The sequence below is a fragment of the Brassica oleracea genome, chromosome C2, assembly GCF_000695525.1.
Source record: "Brassica oleracea var. oleracea cultivar TO1000 chromosome C2, BOL, whole genome shotgun sequence".
In the NCBI taxonomy this organism is placed as follows: Eukaryota; Viridiplantae; Streptophyta; class Magnoliopsida; order Brassicales; family Brassicaceae; genus Brassica; species Brassica oleracea.
The window spans coordinates 48,101,943-48,121,389 of NC_027749.1; the positions used below are offsets into that span (position 1 = coordinate 48,101,943).

General features: G+C 42.1%; 2 protein-coding genes and 1 long non-coding RNA gene across 6 annotated transcripts; all 3 read right to left on the minus strand.

The window, feature by feature from the left end:
* Positions 1–6,459: 6,459 nt before the first annotated feature.
* Positions 6,460–7,249, minus strand: LOC106326348. Its single transcript, XR_001267206.1, has 3 exons — positions 7,021–7,249; positions 6,823–6,940; positions 6,460–6,753 (listed from the first exon to the last, which is right to left on the minus strand). It is a non-coding gene; the product is annotated as an uncharacterized LOC106326348 (long non-coding RNA).
* Positions 7,250–8,198: 949 nt separating this feature from the next.
* Positions 8,199–9,829, minus strand: LOC106326581 (E3 ubiquitin-protein ligase At4g11680-like). Of its 4 annotated transcripts, XM_013764518.1 has the most exons (6): positions 9,557–9,824; positions 9,261–9,464; positions 9,021–9,185; positions 8,820–8,913; positions 8,609–8,741; positions 8,199–8,520 (listed from the first exon to the last, which is right to left on the minus strand). In XM_013764518.1, exons 2-6 carry the CDS (start codon positions 9,338–9,340, stop codon positions 8,360–8,362), a joined length of 633 nt encoding a protein of 210 aa, XP_013619972.1. In that variant the 5' UTR covers positions 9,341–9,464; positions 9,557–9,824; the 3' UTR covers positions 8,199–8,359. The 4 variants fall into 4 exon arrangements, 3 of the variants coding, with proteins under 3 accessions (XP_013619972.1, XP_013619970.1, XP_013619971.1); XR_001267276.1 differs by having other exon boundaries at positions 8,820–8,942; positions 9,021–9,464; positions 9,557–9,829; XM_013764516.1 differs by having other exon boundaries at positions 9,021–9,464; positions 9,557–9,822.
* Positions 9,830–18,322: 8,493 nt separating this feature from the next.
* On the minus strand, positions 18,323–18,931 carry LOC106324459. Its single transcript, XM_013762422.1, has one exon. The coding sequence runs from the start codon at positions 18,929–18,931 to the stop codon at positions 18,323–18,325; it is 609 nt and encodes a 202-aa protein (XP_013617876.1).
* Between the last annotated feature and the right edge of the window lie 516 nt (positions 18,932–19,447).

The window sequence follows — 19,447 nt, forward strand, 5'->3', positions numbered from 1 at the left end:
AATATCTTCAATGTCGTATCTTTAATGTACCTATTAAATATAGAAACTGTAACCATAATTACACTAATTATAAGAATATATTTGATTCCAACCAATTGATCTATTACTTCGGTAATTGATTTGCTTGAAGAAGAGGAAACAATAAATTTAAAATTTATAAGAATATAAAGATATAAAGATTACAACCAATTGCCTATATTTGCGTATGATTTCGGCATAATAAGCTTCAAATTGAACATTGAAAAAGATAGAGATATTTTTTTTAATCTTTTACTGACACAAACTTAAGCAAAACGAAGAGTTAAATGTAATTTTTTTTGTTACACTTCCCGAAAAAAACGGTTACATCATGGGCTTTCATAATATGGTCTTTTAATATATTAATGTTATGGACATTTAATAATTATCTTGATGAAAAACAAAGACTATAAATAATTTATTATTAATAAAATTATGAAATTATTTACAATTTGATGACTAATTCATCGCCATTTTTTATATGTTAAATTTTTCATAGAAGTTTAAAATCATTTTATTTTCTTTAAACATGTATAACTAATTTATAATCTTTTATGCCATACTAAGTCATAATATAATATTTCTTCATATTTTACATTAATAACCATTGTTTTTATATATCGTCTACAATTCTCTAATTACGTCTATTTGTTCAATTTTTTATATGATATCGAATATTCATCGTAATAGATGGTTTAAGATGCAAAAACAATTATTTACTTGGTCAATATAATACATCAAATATTACAAATACATTATTTAATTAAATAAATAACCAAAAACCAAAAATTCAAATCCGCGCTGGCGCGCGGGGGTTAGGGTCCAGTTGTTTTTATGTCGAAGACCAGATCTTGGTTTCAGACAAGTGTCCCAACACAGATTTAGTGGGCTTTCTCTGCTTCTTGAGGGAATTGCCATTTGTTCAGGCGACATGATGAATTAATTTCTTGCTCGTTTTATTTGTCGTTTGTTCAATTTGTCTCCAGTCTTTCCTTCTGTTCCAGTCCCCGCTCGATCTCTTATTCAATACTTCAAGTTTGTATTGCCACTTTTTGGCATGCTAGCTAGTAGTCACTAAGCTGAATGGCTAAAGTATCAATTGAATTTTTATACGTTTTTACATTTTTTTTGACATGGAACCAAGTTTATAAATGTTACATTTTGTTCATCGCACTCCATAAAACATTAATTTTCGTTTCTTGAAATACTATTTACTCTTTTTTTGCAAAAAGACTAATCATTTTATATATTACATATATCTCATTCTTTTATATAAGGGATAAAACTTAATGAGTTTTAGATGAACTAAAGAATTTAATATGAATTTTGTTATACCACTTAGAGTCTCACCTAAAATCATAAAAGATTTTTAATTTTAACTAAAAAACTCCACGTAGCACTAAAAAACTTATAAAACTCACAACTTAAAATATTTTTAGTAACATTAAATTTAATAGTACTTTAAAATTCGATAATATAATTTTAAATAAAATTTTAAAATTCATGTTTGAAAGAATTTGTTATTTTTATACAAATTACTTTAAACTTTCAATGAAATACACACCAAAAAATATTTTAAGATAAAAGAGGTATCAACAAAAAAACATAAACAATCTTAAATCTTAGAGTTAATAATAGCAAAGAACACCAAAACGGTCTTGAGTCAGCACTCAAAACAGAAACAAACTTCAGCAAAACTAATTAAAAAACACCAAAACTGTTCGTAAACAGTATATGACTATAAAACTACTGTAAGAGTTTTGACTTAATTTTTAAAATTGCTCAATGTTCGATCCTTACTTAGAATTTTCAATGTATCATCTAAAAATTACTGATCCGGGTGTTTCAGGAATCAGCATATTAGAAATATGTTGGACTGGAAGATATGTATCTTACAGACCTAGATTGTGAAGCCCGTGAAACCCATGAAGACCCTCAAGACTAAAAGGAAAGACTTGAAGAGCAAGTTAATCACAAGATATTCTTAGCATATTTACATTAAGTGTTTAGGAAAGTTAGCATTATCTAGTGTTAACATTATGTTAATGTTACCACTATATATATGCATATTGTATTCTCTTATCAAATATAACACAATAATATATTATATTCTATTATACTTTACATGGTATCAGAGCAGACACTACAAGAAAACACGTGATTCCCGACCACGGGTTGCGACTGAAGAGGTAGTCGCAAAATATAACGACTATGACACGATTGTTAGGCGACTAATTGGCGACGCAGAAAAACGGTCGCAGAACAGACGCAAATTAACGACTACAACAACCAGTCGTAGTTTAGTCGCTAAATAACGACTGTCTGGCGACTAATACCATGTCGGAAATGTTCAGTCGCATTATAGTCGGTAAATAGCGACCGATTAACGACTATGCGTATGTGGTCATTATTTCGTCGTTAATCAGTCGGTTAAAACCGGTACACAGCACGTTTTTTACATTTTTGGTCATTGTACCTAATATTTTGGTTAGTCAGTCTTTAGTCGCTAATAAGTCAGACAATTTACAATGTGATACAGACGGTGTCTCCCCACATTTCTGCTGATAAACCGTAGAAACAAATTTCAAAAAACAAAATCGTGAAAGACAAAAAAAAAAGAAAGATTGTTTGAAGTGTTACAATGTCGGGAAATAACAACAATGCTAATTTTCGAGATTGGATGTACAAGAGGATCGATGAACGGACGGGAAATTTCTCGGAAGAATTCGTAGCAGGGGTGGATCAATTCATGACATTTGCCAATAGTCAGCCTCTCACGCAAAGCAACGGGGGTAAATTTTTCTGTCCATGTAGTGTTTGCAAAAACGATAAATTTCTTCCGGGGTCAAAAATTTGGAAACATATATATAGTAGAGGATTCATGCAAGATTATTATGTTTGGTATAATCATGGAGAAGAAATTGATATGGCATTAGGAACGAGTCATGTTGACCCGACACATTTAAGTGGTAATGAAGAAGTTGGTACTGAAGATATATATGTTGATATGGTAAATGATGCTTTTCGTGATAATGTGAGTTCTGACAATTATCACCAGGGTGGTAGTTACCCGGATGGTAGTTACCAGAATGTAGTAGACGATGCATGCAACCATTCAAAAAAGTTTTATGATTTGTTAGAAGGAACAAAAAATCCCTTGTATGATGGTTGTCGTGAAGGTCACTCAAAGTTATCCTTAGCTGCTCGAGTCTTGCAAACTAAGGCAGATTATAATATGAGTGAAAAATGTGTGGATTCGGTGTGCCAAATGCTGAATGACTATTTACCTGATGGAAACATGGCAACCGACTCAATCGGGTGATCAGTGCAAAAGAATTCGAGGGTTTTAGTAATGTTAACGGTTTGTGCCTTTCACATGGGCTAATTCTTTTCCTGAGATTTATTCTATAGTTTAGAATATCTCAGTGTTGTTTTTCCATAGTTTGGAATATTTTTTGTAAGAGATTATTCTACGGTTTAGAATTTCTCAAAGATGTCTTGTGTTATATCTCATAGTTTGAGATTTGTTGGTTATAGCTTAACCATTACATGGGAGTTTTAGTTATGCTCATGTTTTTAGGTCAATTTGTTTAGTCCAAGTTACGGACTGTCCAAGATAGGACGATTTTTTTTGGAGTTGCAGTTGCGCCCACGAGATGTATTCTCATTATCCAAGTCAACGTTTATACCCGGAGAAATCTATTGGTTTGTTTTCTTCGACGTAGTGTCCACGACATACGTGGTCTGCTTTGTGATTGCAGATTTGTTGCATCCACGTTTGTCGTGCGGGGGAGTATTAGAGATATGTTGGACTGGAAGATATGTATCTTACAGACCTAGATTGTGAAGCCCGTGAAACCCATGAAGACCCTCAAGACTAAAAGGAAAGACTTGAAGAGCAAGTTAATCACAAGATATTCTTAGCATATTTACATTAAGTGTTTAGGAAAGTTAGCATTATCTAGTGTTAACATTATGTTAATGTTACCACTATATATATGCCCATGGTAAATTGGCATGTCCAATTTGCATGGAAGATACAAAGGCTTTTTATCTGTCTAATGGAAGGAAGACGTGTTGGTTTGATTGTCACAGAAGATTTCTTCCTTGTAATCATCCACTAAGGAAGAATAAAAAGGATTTCTTGAAGGGAAAACACGCCTTAAATGAATTTCCACCTGTTTCTTTAACTGGTGAGCAAGTTTATTCTGAACATTTAAAAGGTGTTGAACCACCAAAAACGTCTTCTTGCGGTGGAAACGGTCATGAAAAGAAGAAGCCTGGATATGGAAAGTACCATAATTGGCACAAGGAAAGCATATTTTGGGAGTTGCCATACTGGAGGGATCTAATTCTTCGACATAATCTTGATGTGATGCATATTGAGAAGAATTTCTTTGACAACATCATGAATACTCTTATGAATGTGAAGGGTAAATCGAAAGACACAATCCAGTCACGATTGGATATATCAGAGATTTGTGATCGGTCACACTTACATGTTGATGATGATGGTCAAGCTCCATTTCCTCCCTACACATTAGACGAAGCCGGGAAAAAAAGTTTATTGGAATGTGTGAAATGTGAAGTTAAATTCCCCGACGGTTATGCTTCAGACTTAGCTAATTGTGTTGATATAGAGAACAACAAGTTCTCTGGCATGAAGAGTCATGACTGCCATGTTTTTATGGAGCGGCTACTTCCATTTATCTTTGGGATCGAAATTAAAACTTCCGCATTATAATTTTAGAGCTTTGATGGCGTTCATCGGTGGTGTTGACGATGAAGACGGTGAAGATGATCCGGATGACGACGTTGATTCACGTGAAGTTGGGTTTTGTTTTTTTATTAGGGTTTTGGTTTTTTTATTTATCTAATTTATTTTCTTGGGTTTTCGTCGGGTGATCAGTGCAAAAGAATTCGAGGATTTTAGTAATGTTAACGGTTTGTGCCTTTCACATGGGCTAATTCTTTTCCTGAGATTTATTCTATAGTTTAGAATATCTCAGTGTTGTTTTTCCATAGTTTGGAATATTTTTTGTAAGAGATTATTCTACGGTTTAGAATTTCTCAAAGATGTCTTGTGTTATATCTCATAGTTTGAGATTTGTTGGTTATAGTTTAACCATTACATGGGAGTTTTAGTTATGCTCATGTTTTTAGGTCAATTTGTTTAGTCCAAGTTACGGACTGTCCAAGATAGGACGATTTTTTTTGGAGTTGCAGTTGCGCCCACGAGATGTATTCTCATTATCCAAGTCAACGTTTATACCCGGAGAAATCTATTGGTTTGTTTTCTTCGACGTAGTGTCCACGACATACGTGGTCTGCTTTGTGATTGCAGATTTGTTGCATCCACGTTTGTCGTGCGGGGGAGTATTAGAGATATGTTGGACTGGAAGATATGTATCTTACAGACCTAGATTGTGAAGCCCGTGAAACCCATGAAGACCCTCAAGATTAAAAGGAAAGACTTGAAGAGCAAGTTAATCACAAGATATTTTTAGCATATTTACATTAAGTGTTTAGGAAAGTTAGCATTATCTAGTGTTAACATTATGTTAATGTTACCACTATATATTTGCATATTGTATTCTCATATCAAATACAACACAATAATATATCATATTCTATTATACTTTACACAGCACAACTTCTACGTCAGCCTTTGAGGGCACAATTGGATGCTTAGCTCCAGCCGTACCCGGTACTACTTTTAAAAGCGTAACTGATTCATCTTACACACACACACACACTCTTTTTACATGATCAGAGATACAGAGCTCGCTTATATGAGAACGTGAAGACAAAAGCCGTTGACTCTGCATATATGTTGAAGCTTAGTTTCTTCTGTACAAACTCCAAAATATGAATGAGATTCTTACTCATCTAGAGAAACTCAGACGATCTCTGTTCCAGGTCGTAACAAACCATGACCTAGAAGTTTTAGCAACAAGAAACAAAGGGATGGTTTAAACATTTGAAAGAAAATAAATCCACCGGTCCTATCTTTCAAGCGACGTAGCACTGCAAGAAATATGTAAATTGTTAGCGCGGGTTTTATGCTATATTAGATGTTTGATAGCGAATTCATAAATGCTATGTATACGGCAGCCATCATAGGTACCTCCTCTACGATAGCATTTTTTGTTAGCTACGTAATGTGCAGATACGATAACATTACTTGGATATACAATAGCACTACTTGGATGATGTTATTAACTTAATTATAACACGATGTTTTTTGTTATAAACTGATTATGATTCATATTTCCTGCTATGATATGTTTTTCTGCAATAGCATATATATATAATGCTATTTTAAATATTTTTTTTAAATTTAGAAACAACTCATAAATTAAATCAAATTTAAAAATAATTAATTTAATTTAATTTAATTCAATTCGGGTTACAAGTAAAATTAGTTTACACTAAACCAAATTAAAATCTTCGACATAATAATATATAAATTGAAATCGGTTTACAAATAAATATCTGTTTACAAATGAAAATCGGTTTGCATTTCTAAACCAAATCTAAACACCCTAAACCTAAAAAAATTGTCTTCCTCGCCATCAACCCTAAAGGTCATGTTCTCTCCGCCGCACCACCACAACTGTGACTGCCACCAGACCACCTTGAACCACCGCTGCGGAGACCACGCCTTGCACCATCGCTGCGGAGACCACGCCTTGCCTCCTCCAACGTTAAGCTTCTGCTGCATCCTCCACTTTCCTTTACAAAAACAATAACCATATTCAATAGAGAGAGAGAGAGATGCATAGAAAGAGAGAGAGGCCGAACCATTGTGGTTATCTGGAACGGCTCAGGTCACGTCTCCGTCCTCCTTCTGACATCACTCCGGTGCGTATCCGCCGACGCCTCTATGCCTTCCTCCGGCACTCCGACAAGTCTTTGCCTCCTTAATGTTGAAGAAGAACCACGGTTACAAGAATTATCCACACAGATCTAATATCCAAATACAAAAAGACACAAACTTACTTGTAAACATATCCCATCTTCATGCTCTGGATTCGCCATTTACGAAATGGCCTGGTTCCTTCGACTCGGCACGATTCTGAAAGAGGATGATGGATCGGAGAAGAAAACTTATGATTCTTGAGAGAAAAAAAAACAGAGGAGAAGAGATACAGAAATTATACGAGAAAAGAGAAGAACAGATCTACGGAAGGGAGAAAGAGAAGATGGAGATCGACAGATGAGAGGAGGAAAGAGAGAAAATAAAACAAAAAACATAATACTAATGTAACGATCCTGAACCGTTAGATTAACATCTACCAACGGACAAGATTTTTAAAAGGGTGATCCACACCTTGTCTAAATGGACCAATAAGAAACAACCATTTTTTTATTATAATTTACATAAACAATGGTTTTAAATGTTGTAAAACAGAGTTTGGAGTCAAGATAAATGTCTTTACATTTTATTAGATAAAGTTTACGCTTGTTACTTTTAAGATTTGGAGTTTAACTTAAAATATTAGATTTGATGTTTAGATTTATGATGTAGGGAATATGTTTAGGCTTAGAATTTAGGGTATATGAAATGGAATTATGGTTTGTGAAATAGAGTTTAGGGTATAGAATTATGGTTTTTTTTTTTTTTTTTTTGTCAGCAAACAAAGCAGACTCATGTAGACTCTGCGAACTACCCCGGTAGCTCTGCATCCATAGGGACGACAAACGACGGTTGCTTTCTTGCACTGCGTGCGAGACTGTCCGCCTTTAAGTTCTGTGTCCGTTGTATATGAATGATCTCTGAGCTGTTAAAACTCCTCTTTAAAACTTTTATGTCTTCCAAATAGCTTGCAAAGGCTGGCCACTCTTCTGGTTCCGACACAATCTTCACCAATTGAGCACTATCCGTTGCAAAAGTAATAGAATTATGGTTTTGGAATTTAGAATTAAATATATAGGTTGAGATCAAAATTCAGAAATGATTAAATTTAGAGTTTTGTATTTAAGATTTTGAATTCAAGTTTAAAATATTATTATTATTATTGTTGAAAGTTATATTTATGATATAGTGTTTGAGATATGTAATTAGGGTTCAGGGCATGTTTAGGGTTTAGAACTTGAGCTAAAAAAATTATTTTTGTTTTTTTCTAAATTATTATTAGTGTTAGATTTTTCTTTTGAAACGTATATGAAGATGTATCTATTGATCAAAATTCAGAATCAACCAAATGCTCATATATAAATAATAGTGCTACATGTAAATTGACAAATAAATATCATCTCGCAATATAAGTATATAACAATCACAAGTCTTAAGATCTAATTTATTCTATCACAAAGTTCTAGTTTATCTCGCCGCTGCTCATCTCCGCCTCATTACTTTCCTCACTCCCGAGAGTTTGGACTTCATCACTTCTACTTGCTTCTCAGTAAAATCGAAGTCGTTTTTACGCAAGTCTGGGTTTGATTTTTGCGTCTCCTGGAATACTTTTTGACGTTCCTTCCTCAACAACTCAAAAGAAGCTGACAAAGAGTCGAGAACATCAATTAAAAATTGACACAAAAACGCATGCACAGACTGTAGGAAGTTCAACAATTTATGAGAAGTTACATGTTTTGCCACTGCGTATAGAACTGCAATGATGCAATGGAAGCAGCAGCAACCCGCAATGCCGACCACACAAGCCAGTGCAACATAGAAAACCACAAAGAACACATTGATACCAAGAAACACTATACAAAACCTACAACAAAGCAACCAATATAAACAACTGAAACACAATCCGACAGTCTAAGAGGTGCAAGAGAAGGAAAGAACAAACCATTAAAGGTGAGGTGATCCTTGTGTTAGCTCTTGGCCACCAGAAGATACCCAATAGAATCAAATGGTCCACCATATAAATGAGAACATTGTATCTGCATACTCTAGATGCTTAGCAAAACTGCTTTACAAATGGTTACAGAAACACTACTTTAGCCAAAATTCACATCCCAATCACAAGTGATGTGCATAAAGAACATACCTTTGGCTTCCACTCTCTAAGTATTGATCCTCCATAGAATAAGGAGAGATTTGAATCCTATTACTTCTCTTACGATACTCAACACAAACACAAAACATATGCATCACACATTGCAACCCATACCCAATAATCAAAACCCTGAGCGGCGTATTGGACTTCTCATCGCTGCTAAGCACAATAACAAATGCATCAACGGAAACGAAAGCAAGGTTACAAACGAAATCAAGAACCACCACAGACTTTGAGTCAGCCCAATCGTTTTGCCTCTCCTCGAGCTGCTCCACCGCTGATTCACGAACCAGCATCGACGGCTCTCTCATCAATCATCATCGTCATCCTCCTCCTGCTACTTGCATCTCTGATTAGCCCGCCACTTCTCTAATCCCTTGTCTCCTCACCGACCTCCTTCCACCAACGTCACGACCACTCCTCCGGTAATAAATTCTGAAACAAATATAGAACAGAGTCTCACCGCAAGAGTATGTGTTCTAAACTAAAACCATAATTTGAAAACTAAGACCGACAAAGGTGAATACCTGTAAAATTCCACCACATAATCTCACTCCTGCCACCAGCGTTTTCGAGCCCCAACCCAGATCTACGGCGAGACAACCCAAAGTCGTCGGGGTTTCTTCCTCGATCCGACCCAACTCAGCCTGGATCCGTTCACAACTTTCGGTCATCCTCCTCTTATCAATCTCGTTGTTCTGTGGCTGATCGGACAAGGAGAAGATGAGAAAGAGATAAGGTAACAGTGTTTGGAGTGAGAGTAAACACTTTTTTTTAAGTCTCTATAGGACACTAATTTTTTTCTAACTTTGAGTATTACACCGAGGGGAAAAAATTATCTATTTGGCGCTTTCCCAATTTTCATCCGAGTACTGATGGAATTAGTTTCCGCTTACTGATAACATAGCATTTATCCTATCGTAGCATTTATTTAACGCCATTGTATAATACAAAAATTTCTAGATCATCTACGATAGCAGTTCAGTAAAACGTGCTATAACAATCTGCTATCAATGTAGACTTTTTTTGTAGTGAAGACAAACATGTTCTCAAACTCCATGGCGAGTCTTCTCTGGTGAACAAGCGTGGCTAGTGTTTGAACCGAGATCTGTCGACAAACTAGTAAAGAGAGAGAGACGAGTTCTCCTCGGTGGGTCAAGACAAAGACGTGTTTTATTAGATCAAAGAGTCAAAATGATGTTACAAAAAGGGGGAAAGAACGAAGAGAATCAGGGTGTAAAACCTAGATCTAGCCGTAAGCGAGTGTAATAATTTGCGGATCCCTCAATCGTTGCCTCTCTCCCTCCTTTTATAGATGGCTCCTTGTTGACCTAATTCGTCTTGACCTAGTGGACCTCTTCGACGGCTGGGCCGGGATGTCGGGCCATTAACTCGAGTCATCGAGCCGACTACTTCCAGTTCTCGCTTCGTCGGCTAAAAGCAGTCCAGAGTCGAGCCGGTCGCTAGCTCGCGAGTCGATGAGCCGAGTCTCTTTGTTGTGATCAAGTGTTAGAACAATTATCTTGTGGGCCTTTTGGGAGGGTCAGGCCCATATCCAACAGTAAGTCCCCCAGTTCGCTGGTGAGTAGTGTAGCCGACAGCGAATTTTGAAGTAGGGTTTGCAAGACAATTGTTTGGGACTCGCGATATCACTCGACTCCTCGACTATGCGAGCAGCTTGCTTGCGATCCGTGATTTCGTCGGTTTGGTCTGAACCGACGGTTTTCCTTGGTTTTGGTCATGAACGCCGATCTCGATCTAAACCGGTCTTGGTTTACCTCGAGAAGTCGAATCGTCGCAAGACGTGGTGAGCTCCACGCGCCTAAATGGGCCCATCTAGGTCTAATGATGAAGCCTCGGGGCGTGACGTGCCTCCCCCCTTATAAATATCTCTCTCGCCTTTCATTTTCTTCATTCTTCATCCGACTCAGGTATTTTCTCTCTCCTTCTCTCTCCTTCTCTCTCTAGCTTCTTAGTCTTAGATTTTGAGAAATTCGTCGGGCGGTGGAGATGGTCGAGGTGGAGCAAGTGACAGAGAGATCTCTCCTCCTGATTTTGTTCCGTGCTGCTACCATCCTGAAGGGATTTTCGAAGATCTCCCGGCGTTGGCACCGGAGCTGTTACGTTCCCCGATCGTGGAGGGACAACCATGGGAGAACGTTGAGAAGACTCGTTTGACTCCTAGCAGCGTGAAGCTTTTGCTAAGAGCATGTGGAGGAGCCGGAGTAACTTTTCTGATTCCGACGGAAGCCCAGAGACTGTGGTCCCTTCCGGTGGGATTTCAATGTGTATACGAGTCATACTTTCAGAACGAGACCAAGCTCTGGTTTCCAATTCCCCGACTCGTCACATCCTATGCGAGACGTCGTGACGCAGCGATAAGCCAGTTCTTAAACGGTTCGCTCCGTGTCTCAGTTGCCTTGATGGTGACGGCAGCAGAGATCAATGTGTCGATGAGCGTGCAGACGTTCAGAGTTGACGTACCTTAAGTCGATGGGGGATGGGTTGTACTCGATCCAGATGAGGCCTAACTACAACGTGATCATCGATCATACCAACAGGACGAATAACTGGCAGCGCTTCTACTTTTACGTCAAGTCTGACAGTTTCGCCTTCGAAGAGCCGCCCGGCGATTCCTTTCGATTTTTATGGAATCATGAACTTGGTAGAGTATTGTTGATAGTTTATCGACAGCCCCCCCCCCTTCTTTTCTTTTTGACGGTTTCACGTTTGACTGCAGTTGACCACCTGGACACATCCATCTATCCCGAAAACTTCGTAGCTAACGCTCGTGCTGTCGCGTCGCTTGCTCAAGTAAGTTGGAAGGATATCACTGTCGAGAGGATTCGGCGAGCCGTCGACAGGATCTCGAAGAGTAAGTCTTTTAACGGGTTTTATTATATACGATCTTTCGCAGGAGACTGGAGATCTGACCTGCCACCATTGATTACTGGCAACAAACGGCGGTTCTGTATATTCACTCGCACCGAGCAGAAGGTGATCAACGCAGCAAGGGAAATGAAAGAGCTTCCAGACTTAAGTTCTTTAATCAAGAAAAAGTTGAGCGGAGCGAAGAAGACGCCCTCTATGAATCCTGGCGAGACGACTTCTTCTAGGCCTCTATCTCTCGTAATCCCGTCGGCACTGACTGAAGACCCGGTTAATACCGAACCTTCGAGGTAAGAACCTGTGCAAGAATCTTCCGATCGAGAGACAGCTGAACCGTCGGCGACTGACGATAATAAGAAGAAGAGGTCCGCTCCTTGTTCGTCTACTTCGGTCGAGGCTCGTACTGGGACTGAATCCGATGAACCTCCAAAGAAGAAGAAGAAGAAAGAGAAGAAGAAGAAGAAGAAAAAGAAGAGGACTGTTGAGGAGCGATCGGATCCCAGAGGACACGTGGAGGGGGGGGGGTCGAGAGCTCGTTGCTCTCGATAGGTCTAACCGTAATGTCGCGGCTCAGACTAGCGTCGAGTTGGACGACTCCCCGAGCGTTCCGTTGGAGAGGAAGAAAAAATCTTCCCGTGCGGGAGACGCGCCTACTTCTGTCGAAAAATCTCCTCCAGCGGCGGCTTCGCCGAGCGGTTCGGCCTCGAAGGAAACTCGAATCAAATTCCCAGACCATGTAGAGTTCAAGTATGATGGCGACACACCGCTCGCTTATGCCCCGACGGAATGTGCTGAACTAGTTCGCCAAATCTGAGGTGGCGCAAAAGACATGCCGCTGGTTAAAGACCTCATCTTCAAATATGCCTATGTCGACGCAGCGAGGACAAAGATTCTGGTGAGGATTACTTTCCTTGTCTCGCCCTCTCTTCGTTTCTACTTTTGACCTTTTCTTTCCTTCGTGCAGAGTGACGGGAGCATGAATTACGTCGTCGAGATGTACGATACGACTCTCAAGGAGACTATCTCCAAGCTGAAGCAAGCTGACAAGCTCGTGCGAGTGAAGGACACGGTTCTCAATCGTAGAACGAGTGAATTTAAGGCGACGATCGATAAGGCTGCGGCGGAGAAAAGTCATTTACTCGCAGAGAAAAAGGCTCAGAAGGAGAAGTTTGCAAAGAAGTTCGGGGAACTGAAGGGCAAGGTCATGAGTGCCGGCGAGAAGATCTGAGGACTCGAACGAGAGAAGGCTCCTCTGGAGGAAGAGAAAACTGCTTGGGAGAAGGAGAAGGTCGCTACGGCCTTAAGGCATCTGAAGGAAATCAATCGGCTAAGGGACTCTCAGAGTTACGAGGTCACGCATGAGCGAGTCCCCGTTCAAACGGCCATGATCGCCAAGTGCAACCAGCGTTTTACCAAGATTCGAAACTCGAGAAACGTCGTGGTGACTTCGAAACGACAAGATCCTTGCAGAGCCAGGCCTTCAGAACGAAGAAGTGTCTCGAAGCGCTTAAGGAGAGTGGGATCAACATCCCGCAGGAAACGATCGACTTGTTTGTCGAGCAGGAGAAAGAGTTCGAAGAAGAGGCTAATCGCTTAATTGTTGGCTGGATTCCCGAAGAGTTTCTTTGCTTATCTCCACTTCATCTTCCGTCTCCTTTCTTGAACGAGAACGTTTTGGCCACGATCGACCCGTACGGGTCAAACACAAATCTGATCGATGCTGGAACCGTGACCATTCTCCAAACTCCCACGAGTTCTCAGGGTGATCATGCGATCGAGAGATCGAACGAACAAACTGAAAGAGACCTCGAGGGGTCTTCCGTCCAAGGACGAGGCGACGTCTGCGGGATCGAGAGGACCGAAGACGCTTCTGAACAGACGACCGCTCTAGTCGCTTCAAGCCCGGCCCCAGTCGCAGTCAACCTCGTGGTGAGAGAAGAGCTATCAACTCCGACACTTGGGGTTAGCGATGAGAATATGACTCTTCCTCTGGGGGAGGATGGGACAGGACTGGACCCTGAAGATCTGGTCGAACTTTCTGATTCTTCAGCTGAGGAAGACGGCGGGGATAAGTCAAATGAAAAGGTTCCCGCGAGTAATCCACAAGGAGCAGAGGGGGATCTCGAGGAGTCTTCAGCCAAGGAACAAGGCAACGTTGATGGAGTTGAGAACCCGCCTGATTCGACAACAGATGGGACCGGAGGTGCCTCTGATCCGCTCGGAGTTCAAGTCATCGGACGAGTCCTTGATCGTGCTGAAGACTGATCATATGTGTTGTTGTTGTTTCTCTTAAAATTTCCGTTTTTAGCCCTGTGAGGCTTTTGTTGTTGTAACTTTGAACCCCTTTGGTTTTATTTTGTGGCTTTGATTTCCGTTTGAACCTTCAGTATGCCTTGTGATTGTTTTTGGACTTAGAAGTTTTTCAAACGGAGTTCGCCTTAGCTGTGAGACGAGGTCTCTTGGACTCGGGACTGCCAAGGGCTTTTCGATGAGTCGCCGAATTTTGTTTCAGACTTTAGATTTTAACGATTTTGATCTGGCAATATGGTCGGTATCTCGAAGTAAACCTGAAGATTGATCAGACGGTTTATCGAATTTAGACGCGTTGTGCCGATAGTTCGATTCATCGAAACATTTAAACTTTCGACTTCGAAGAAAATCGTCTGTTTTTTTAGCGACAGCGGTTCTCAGTCGATTTAAAGTAATCCTAGAGTACTCGGTTGGCCAAACCCAACTTTAAAGGATTATAAGACGGCTGAAAGTTATCGTCTCGATCGTATCGGCTGAAGCCGTGACATGACCGAAAATCCCCCGAGCACGTGTCTGATCAGGGCATGTTCGCTAGTGGCTGCGAGTGCTAGTACGTTAGTTCGAGAGACGGAGTCATGCTCGTGCGTAAGCATCGCAAAAACAATTTCGTACTCCCTCTCGTTGAGAAGATTTGTTTTCTTTTTTTTTTTTGGTTATAGTCGGACCGGTTAAAGCTGCCTACGTACCTCCGGGAGAGGATCAAGCCATTCGTAGTTCCTTTTTGATGGGCGAAAGTGGCATTGGGTGCGCATATTCACTCGTTTTTTTTGCGGGTGAAAGTGACTGAATGTCATTCACCCGTTGATTTTGATGCTCGATTGAGTAAAACTGACAGTGAGTTCGGTTTCTCGACTGTTCGATATCCTCTCAAGAGTAATATCTTCGGAGATGCATGGAGTTCCATTCTCTGGGAACTGGTTTGCCGGTCGACGCCTGTAGTCGGTACACACCCGGTTTGATGACTTGGGGCGATTTTGTATGGTCCTTCCCAGTTAGTCCCAACCTTGCATGCGTTCAGCTCCTTAGTGTTTTCGAACACTTTGCGGAGTACTATGTCACCCAACTCGAGAGGTCGAGACCTGACCTTCTTGTTGTAGTAGTTCTCGATCTGATGCTGATAATTCTGATGCGGAGAAACGCTTGGCCGCATCGTTCTTCGATAGCGTCCAAAGCGTCGAGCAGCATGTCATTGTTAAGCTCGACGTTCTGTGGCATTTTTGATCGATGTAGGCTGGTTACGTTCTCTTCGGCGGGAGCCATAGCTTCGACTCCGTGGGTCAGTGAGAAAGGAGTCGATTTTGTTGCTCTTCGAGGAGTCGTCTTATGTGACCAGAGAACACCGTCGAGTTCATCGGCCCAGCATCCCTTTTTCAAGTCGAGGCGTTTCTTCAATCCGTCGATTATGATCTTGTTGGATGCCTCGTCTTGACCGTTGCTCTGTGGGTATCGCGGGCTTGATATGTTGAGTCGGATCCTCCACCTTTCGCAGAATTCTTGAAACTTGTTTGATATGAACTGAGAACCGTTGTAAGTCACTATTTCGTAAGGCAGGCCGTGGCGAAAGATAATGTTCTTCCAGATGAAGCGTTGGACTTCTTTTTCTGTTACGTTGGCGAAAGCTTCCGCCTTGATCCACTTTGTGAAGTAATCAGTTAAGACTAGGACGAAGCGCTTATGTCGAGAGCTCGGCATAGGGCCGATTATGTCCATCCCCCACCGCATGAAAGGGTATGGCGCTGTCATCGTTCGTAGTATTGGTCGAGAGCTCGGCATAGGGTCGAGGCGTGTCGCTAGCATTAGTCGCTTGCAGTCTGCGTTCATTGTCGGCCAGTAAAATCCGAGGATTTTGACTTTCAGGGCGAGTGCTCGTCCTCCAGAGTGATTCCCTACGGCGCCTTCGTGCGTTTCGGCCATGACAAGATGTGTTTCCTCGCCGTGGATGCACTTGAAGAGTACTTTGGTCACGGTCCATCGATGGAGTTCTCCATCTAAGACGATGTAGTGAGCACTCCGCGTTTTGAGTCGTCTCGCGATCCATTTCTTGGGAGGTAGTTTACCATCGACAAGATAGTCGATGAATTCTGTCCTCCAGTCGGCGGCTTCGGTTCGATCCGCTGTGGGGTCTTCATCCATGGGGACAGCTTCGGATATGGGCGCTACGATGGTCGTTTCGCTAGGTGGGAGCTCGATGCTCGGTTTATCGATCTTGTGGATTGGAACAGTTCATTTCACTTGATCGCGTAGCCTGCTGCCCAAGGCAGCGAGAGCGTCGGCGCACACGTTCTCACCTCTGTGGACTTTGGTGAGTTCGAAGAATTCAAAATCCTTAGCGAGTGCCTGAATGACTTTAAGGTACACGTCCATTCGTTCGTTGCGGGCATCGTAGTCACCATTAAACTAACTGGTAACGAGTTGCGAGTCACAGTATGCACTGAGCCACTTTGCTTTGACCGCCTTAGCAAGTAGCAGTCCTGCGATCAATGACTCGTATTCCGCTTCATTGTTCAAAGCTGTGAAGCCGAAACTGAACGACTGTCTGATTAAATCTCATGTCGGTGATTGCAATTGGACTCCTGCTCCCGATCCTTTGTTTGTTGACGATCCATCGACATGGAGTATCCAGTTTTAACTTGGAAGGATCAGGTCTTGTTCTTTCTCCGGCGAGAGCTCGATTAGGAAATCGGCGAGGACTTGAGATTTTTCAGCAGTTTGGTTTTTGAACACGATGTCGTGCTCACTGAGCTCGATAGCCCACTTTGATAGCCGTTCGGACTGATTGGTATTTTGCATTACGGTGCGGAGGGGCTGATTCGTCAGTACTTCGATCGTGTGCGATTGGGAGTAAGGACGTAGCTTTCTTGCTGACGTGATAACGACAAGAGCCATTTTCTCAAGGGTGGGGTATCGAGTCTCTGGGTCGGTCATTCATTTGCTTGTGTAAAAGATGGGTTTCTGCTCGCCTCGATCTTCTCGGATGAGGACGCTGCTGACCGCGGTAGAGGACACCGCGATATAGAGAGAGAGTATATCACCGGCTTCTGGTTTGGAATGTACAGGAGGAGTCGTTAGATATTGCTTGAGCTGTCCGAATGCTTCGTCACATTTTTCGTCCCAGACGAAACGCTTGTTCCCGCGCAATAGCTCGTAAAAGGGGAGGCATTTGTCCGTAGATCTTGAGATGAAGCGGTTTAACGCTGCGATTCTCCCCGTCAGTCGCTGGACTTCTCGGCTGTTCTTCGGGCTGGGAAGGTCGAGTATTGCGGTGATCTGCTTAGGATTTGCTTCGATTCCTCGTTGGGTGACGATGTAGCCCAAAATTTGCCTGCAGTAACGCCGAAAGTGCATTTTACCGGGTTGAGTTTCATCCCGTACTCGTTCAGCGTCTTGAAGCACTCCTTCATATGGCTCAGGTGGTCGACTGCGCGGAGTGACTTATCCAGCATGTTCGTCGATGTAGACCTCCATCGCGTTCCCCAATTTATCGGCGAACATTCAATTGATGAGTCGTTGGTAAGTCGCGCTGGCGTTCTTTAGGCCGAATGTCATTACTTTGTAGCAGTAGGTCCCCCTATCAGTGATCAATGTTGTCTTCTCTCGATCATCTGGATGCATCATGATCTGATTGTATCCTGAGAAGATGTCCATGAAAGTCAGGAGCTCGTTTCCAGCAGTCGACTCGACCAGTCGATCGATATGCGGAAGCGGGTAACTGTCTTTGGGGCATGCCTTGTTTTGGTCGGTAAAATCGACGCAGACGCACCATTTTCTGTTTTTCTTCTTGACGGCAACCGGGTTAGCTAACCATTATGGATATCGCACCTCTGCGATTTAACCGGCTGCGAGCAGTCGCTCTACTTCCTCGTTGACGGCCTTGCTTCGTTCGGGGCCAAGCTTGCGTCTTTTTTGGCGAATGGGCTTGATGGTTGGATCGACATTTAACTTATGGGACGTTATGGCGGGATCTATTCCCTTCATGTCCGAGGTCGTCCAAGCGAAGGTCGATGCGTTTTGCTTCAGGAAGTTGATGATCGCGCGTTGCATTTTGTTCGGAGAGGAATGCGCCGACTCGAACTACCTTGCTTTGGTCAGAGTCGTCAAGTGTGACTTCTAGAATCTCGTCCTTTTGGGGCTGAATCTGTTGTAATCAGTAGGTCGCGTGCGGCCTGTTGGTCCCCTCGAAGTGTTAGCACCTGACCGTTTGGTCCGAGGAACTTCACGCACTGATGATAGGTCGATGATATTGCCTTCATCGAATGCAACCAAGGGGTCCCGAGGATCGCATTATATGGAGCCTTCGTTCGGGTGATAGAGAACTTGACTGTGCGCGTTACCCCGCATGCGTAGACTGGGAGTTTGATTGTCCCGATCATTTTTTCAGAAGCCCCGTTGAATCCTGTGAGGGAGCGAGACGACGGCTTCATATCGCGCAGGTCGACTCCCATCTTATCGAGTGTATCTCGAAAGATCAGATCGACTGAACTGCCAGTATCCATCAGGACTTTGGCGACGTCGTACTTTGCGATTCCTACTTCGATGAGTAGAGGGTCGTTATGAGGTAGGTGGACACTGATGGCATCGTCAGGTGAGAAAGTGATCTGGGGATCATTCTCGAGTTTCGATGGCCATTTCTTCGAGGTTACTTCCTGTCGTCGATGATCTTTGACCGACCGGACTGAGTCGCCACAAGGAGGCGAGCCTCCCATAATCACGTTTAAGAGAGGAGCGTGCTCGACTCGTTTGCTCTATAATTGGACCCTCAAATCGTTGGAAAAGTCCTCGACGATAGGCTCGTGTTTGTCGCCGGTCTTGGCTTTCGTTTCTTCCAGATTTCGTCGTAAGTCAGAACATTTGGATCGATTGAGCTTGATCCTGAGGTCTTCAAATTTTGAGTTGAGCTTATCGCGAAGATCGACGACTCGGGGCTTGAGGTAGGGTCGGATACTGGACTCTTCGACTCTTTTAGCTATGGACTCTTCAATGACTGAGCGAAGATCTTCTTTAGAGTTGTGCACGCAGTCGATTGTATGCGACTTTCGCCTGAGTTTGCTTCACAAATCATACGACCCCTTCGGTCCGCTGTTCTCGCTTGGTTGCTTGCTGGAGTGTTCGTGCGAGTCACGGACTTTGTTGTCCTCCTCCTCGTCTGAGGAGGAACTCGGTCGTGCGAGGATGACTTGGACACGTCGACGATTACGAGGTTGCTCTTCTTCGTCTTGTGC

Coding starts and splice junctions, on each gene's coding strand:
- LOC106326581 (XM_013764517.1), bottom strand. CDS start 9,340: ATGAGAGAGCCGTCGATGCTGGTTCGTGAATCAGCGGTGGAGCAGCTC. Junction 8,742..8,819: donor GGATCACCTCACCTTTAATG/GTTTGTTCTTTC, acceptor GCTTTGTTGTAG/GTTTTGTATAGTGTTTCTTG. Junction 8,521..8,608: donor TATACGCAGTGGCAAAACAT/GTAACTTCTCAT, acceptor ACTCTTTGTCAG/CTTCTTTTGAGTTGTTGAGG.
- LOC106324459 (XM_013762422.1), bottom strand. CDS start 18,931: ATGGGAGGCTCGCCTCCTTGTGGCGACTCAGTCCGGTCGGTCAAAGAT.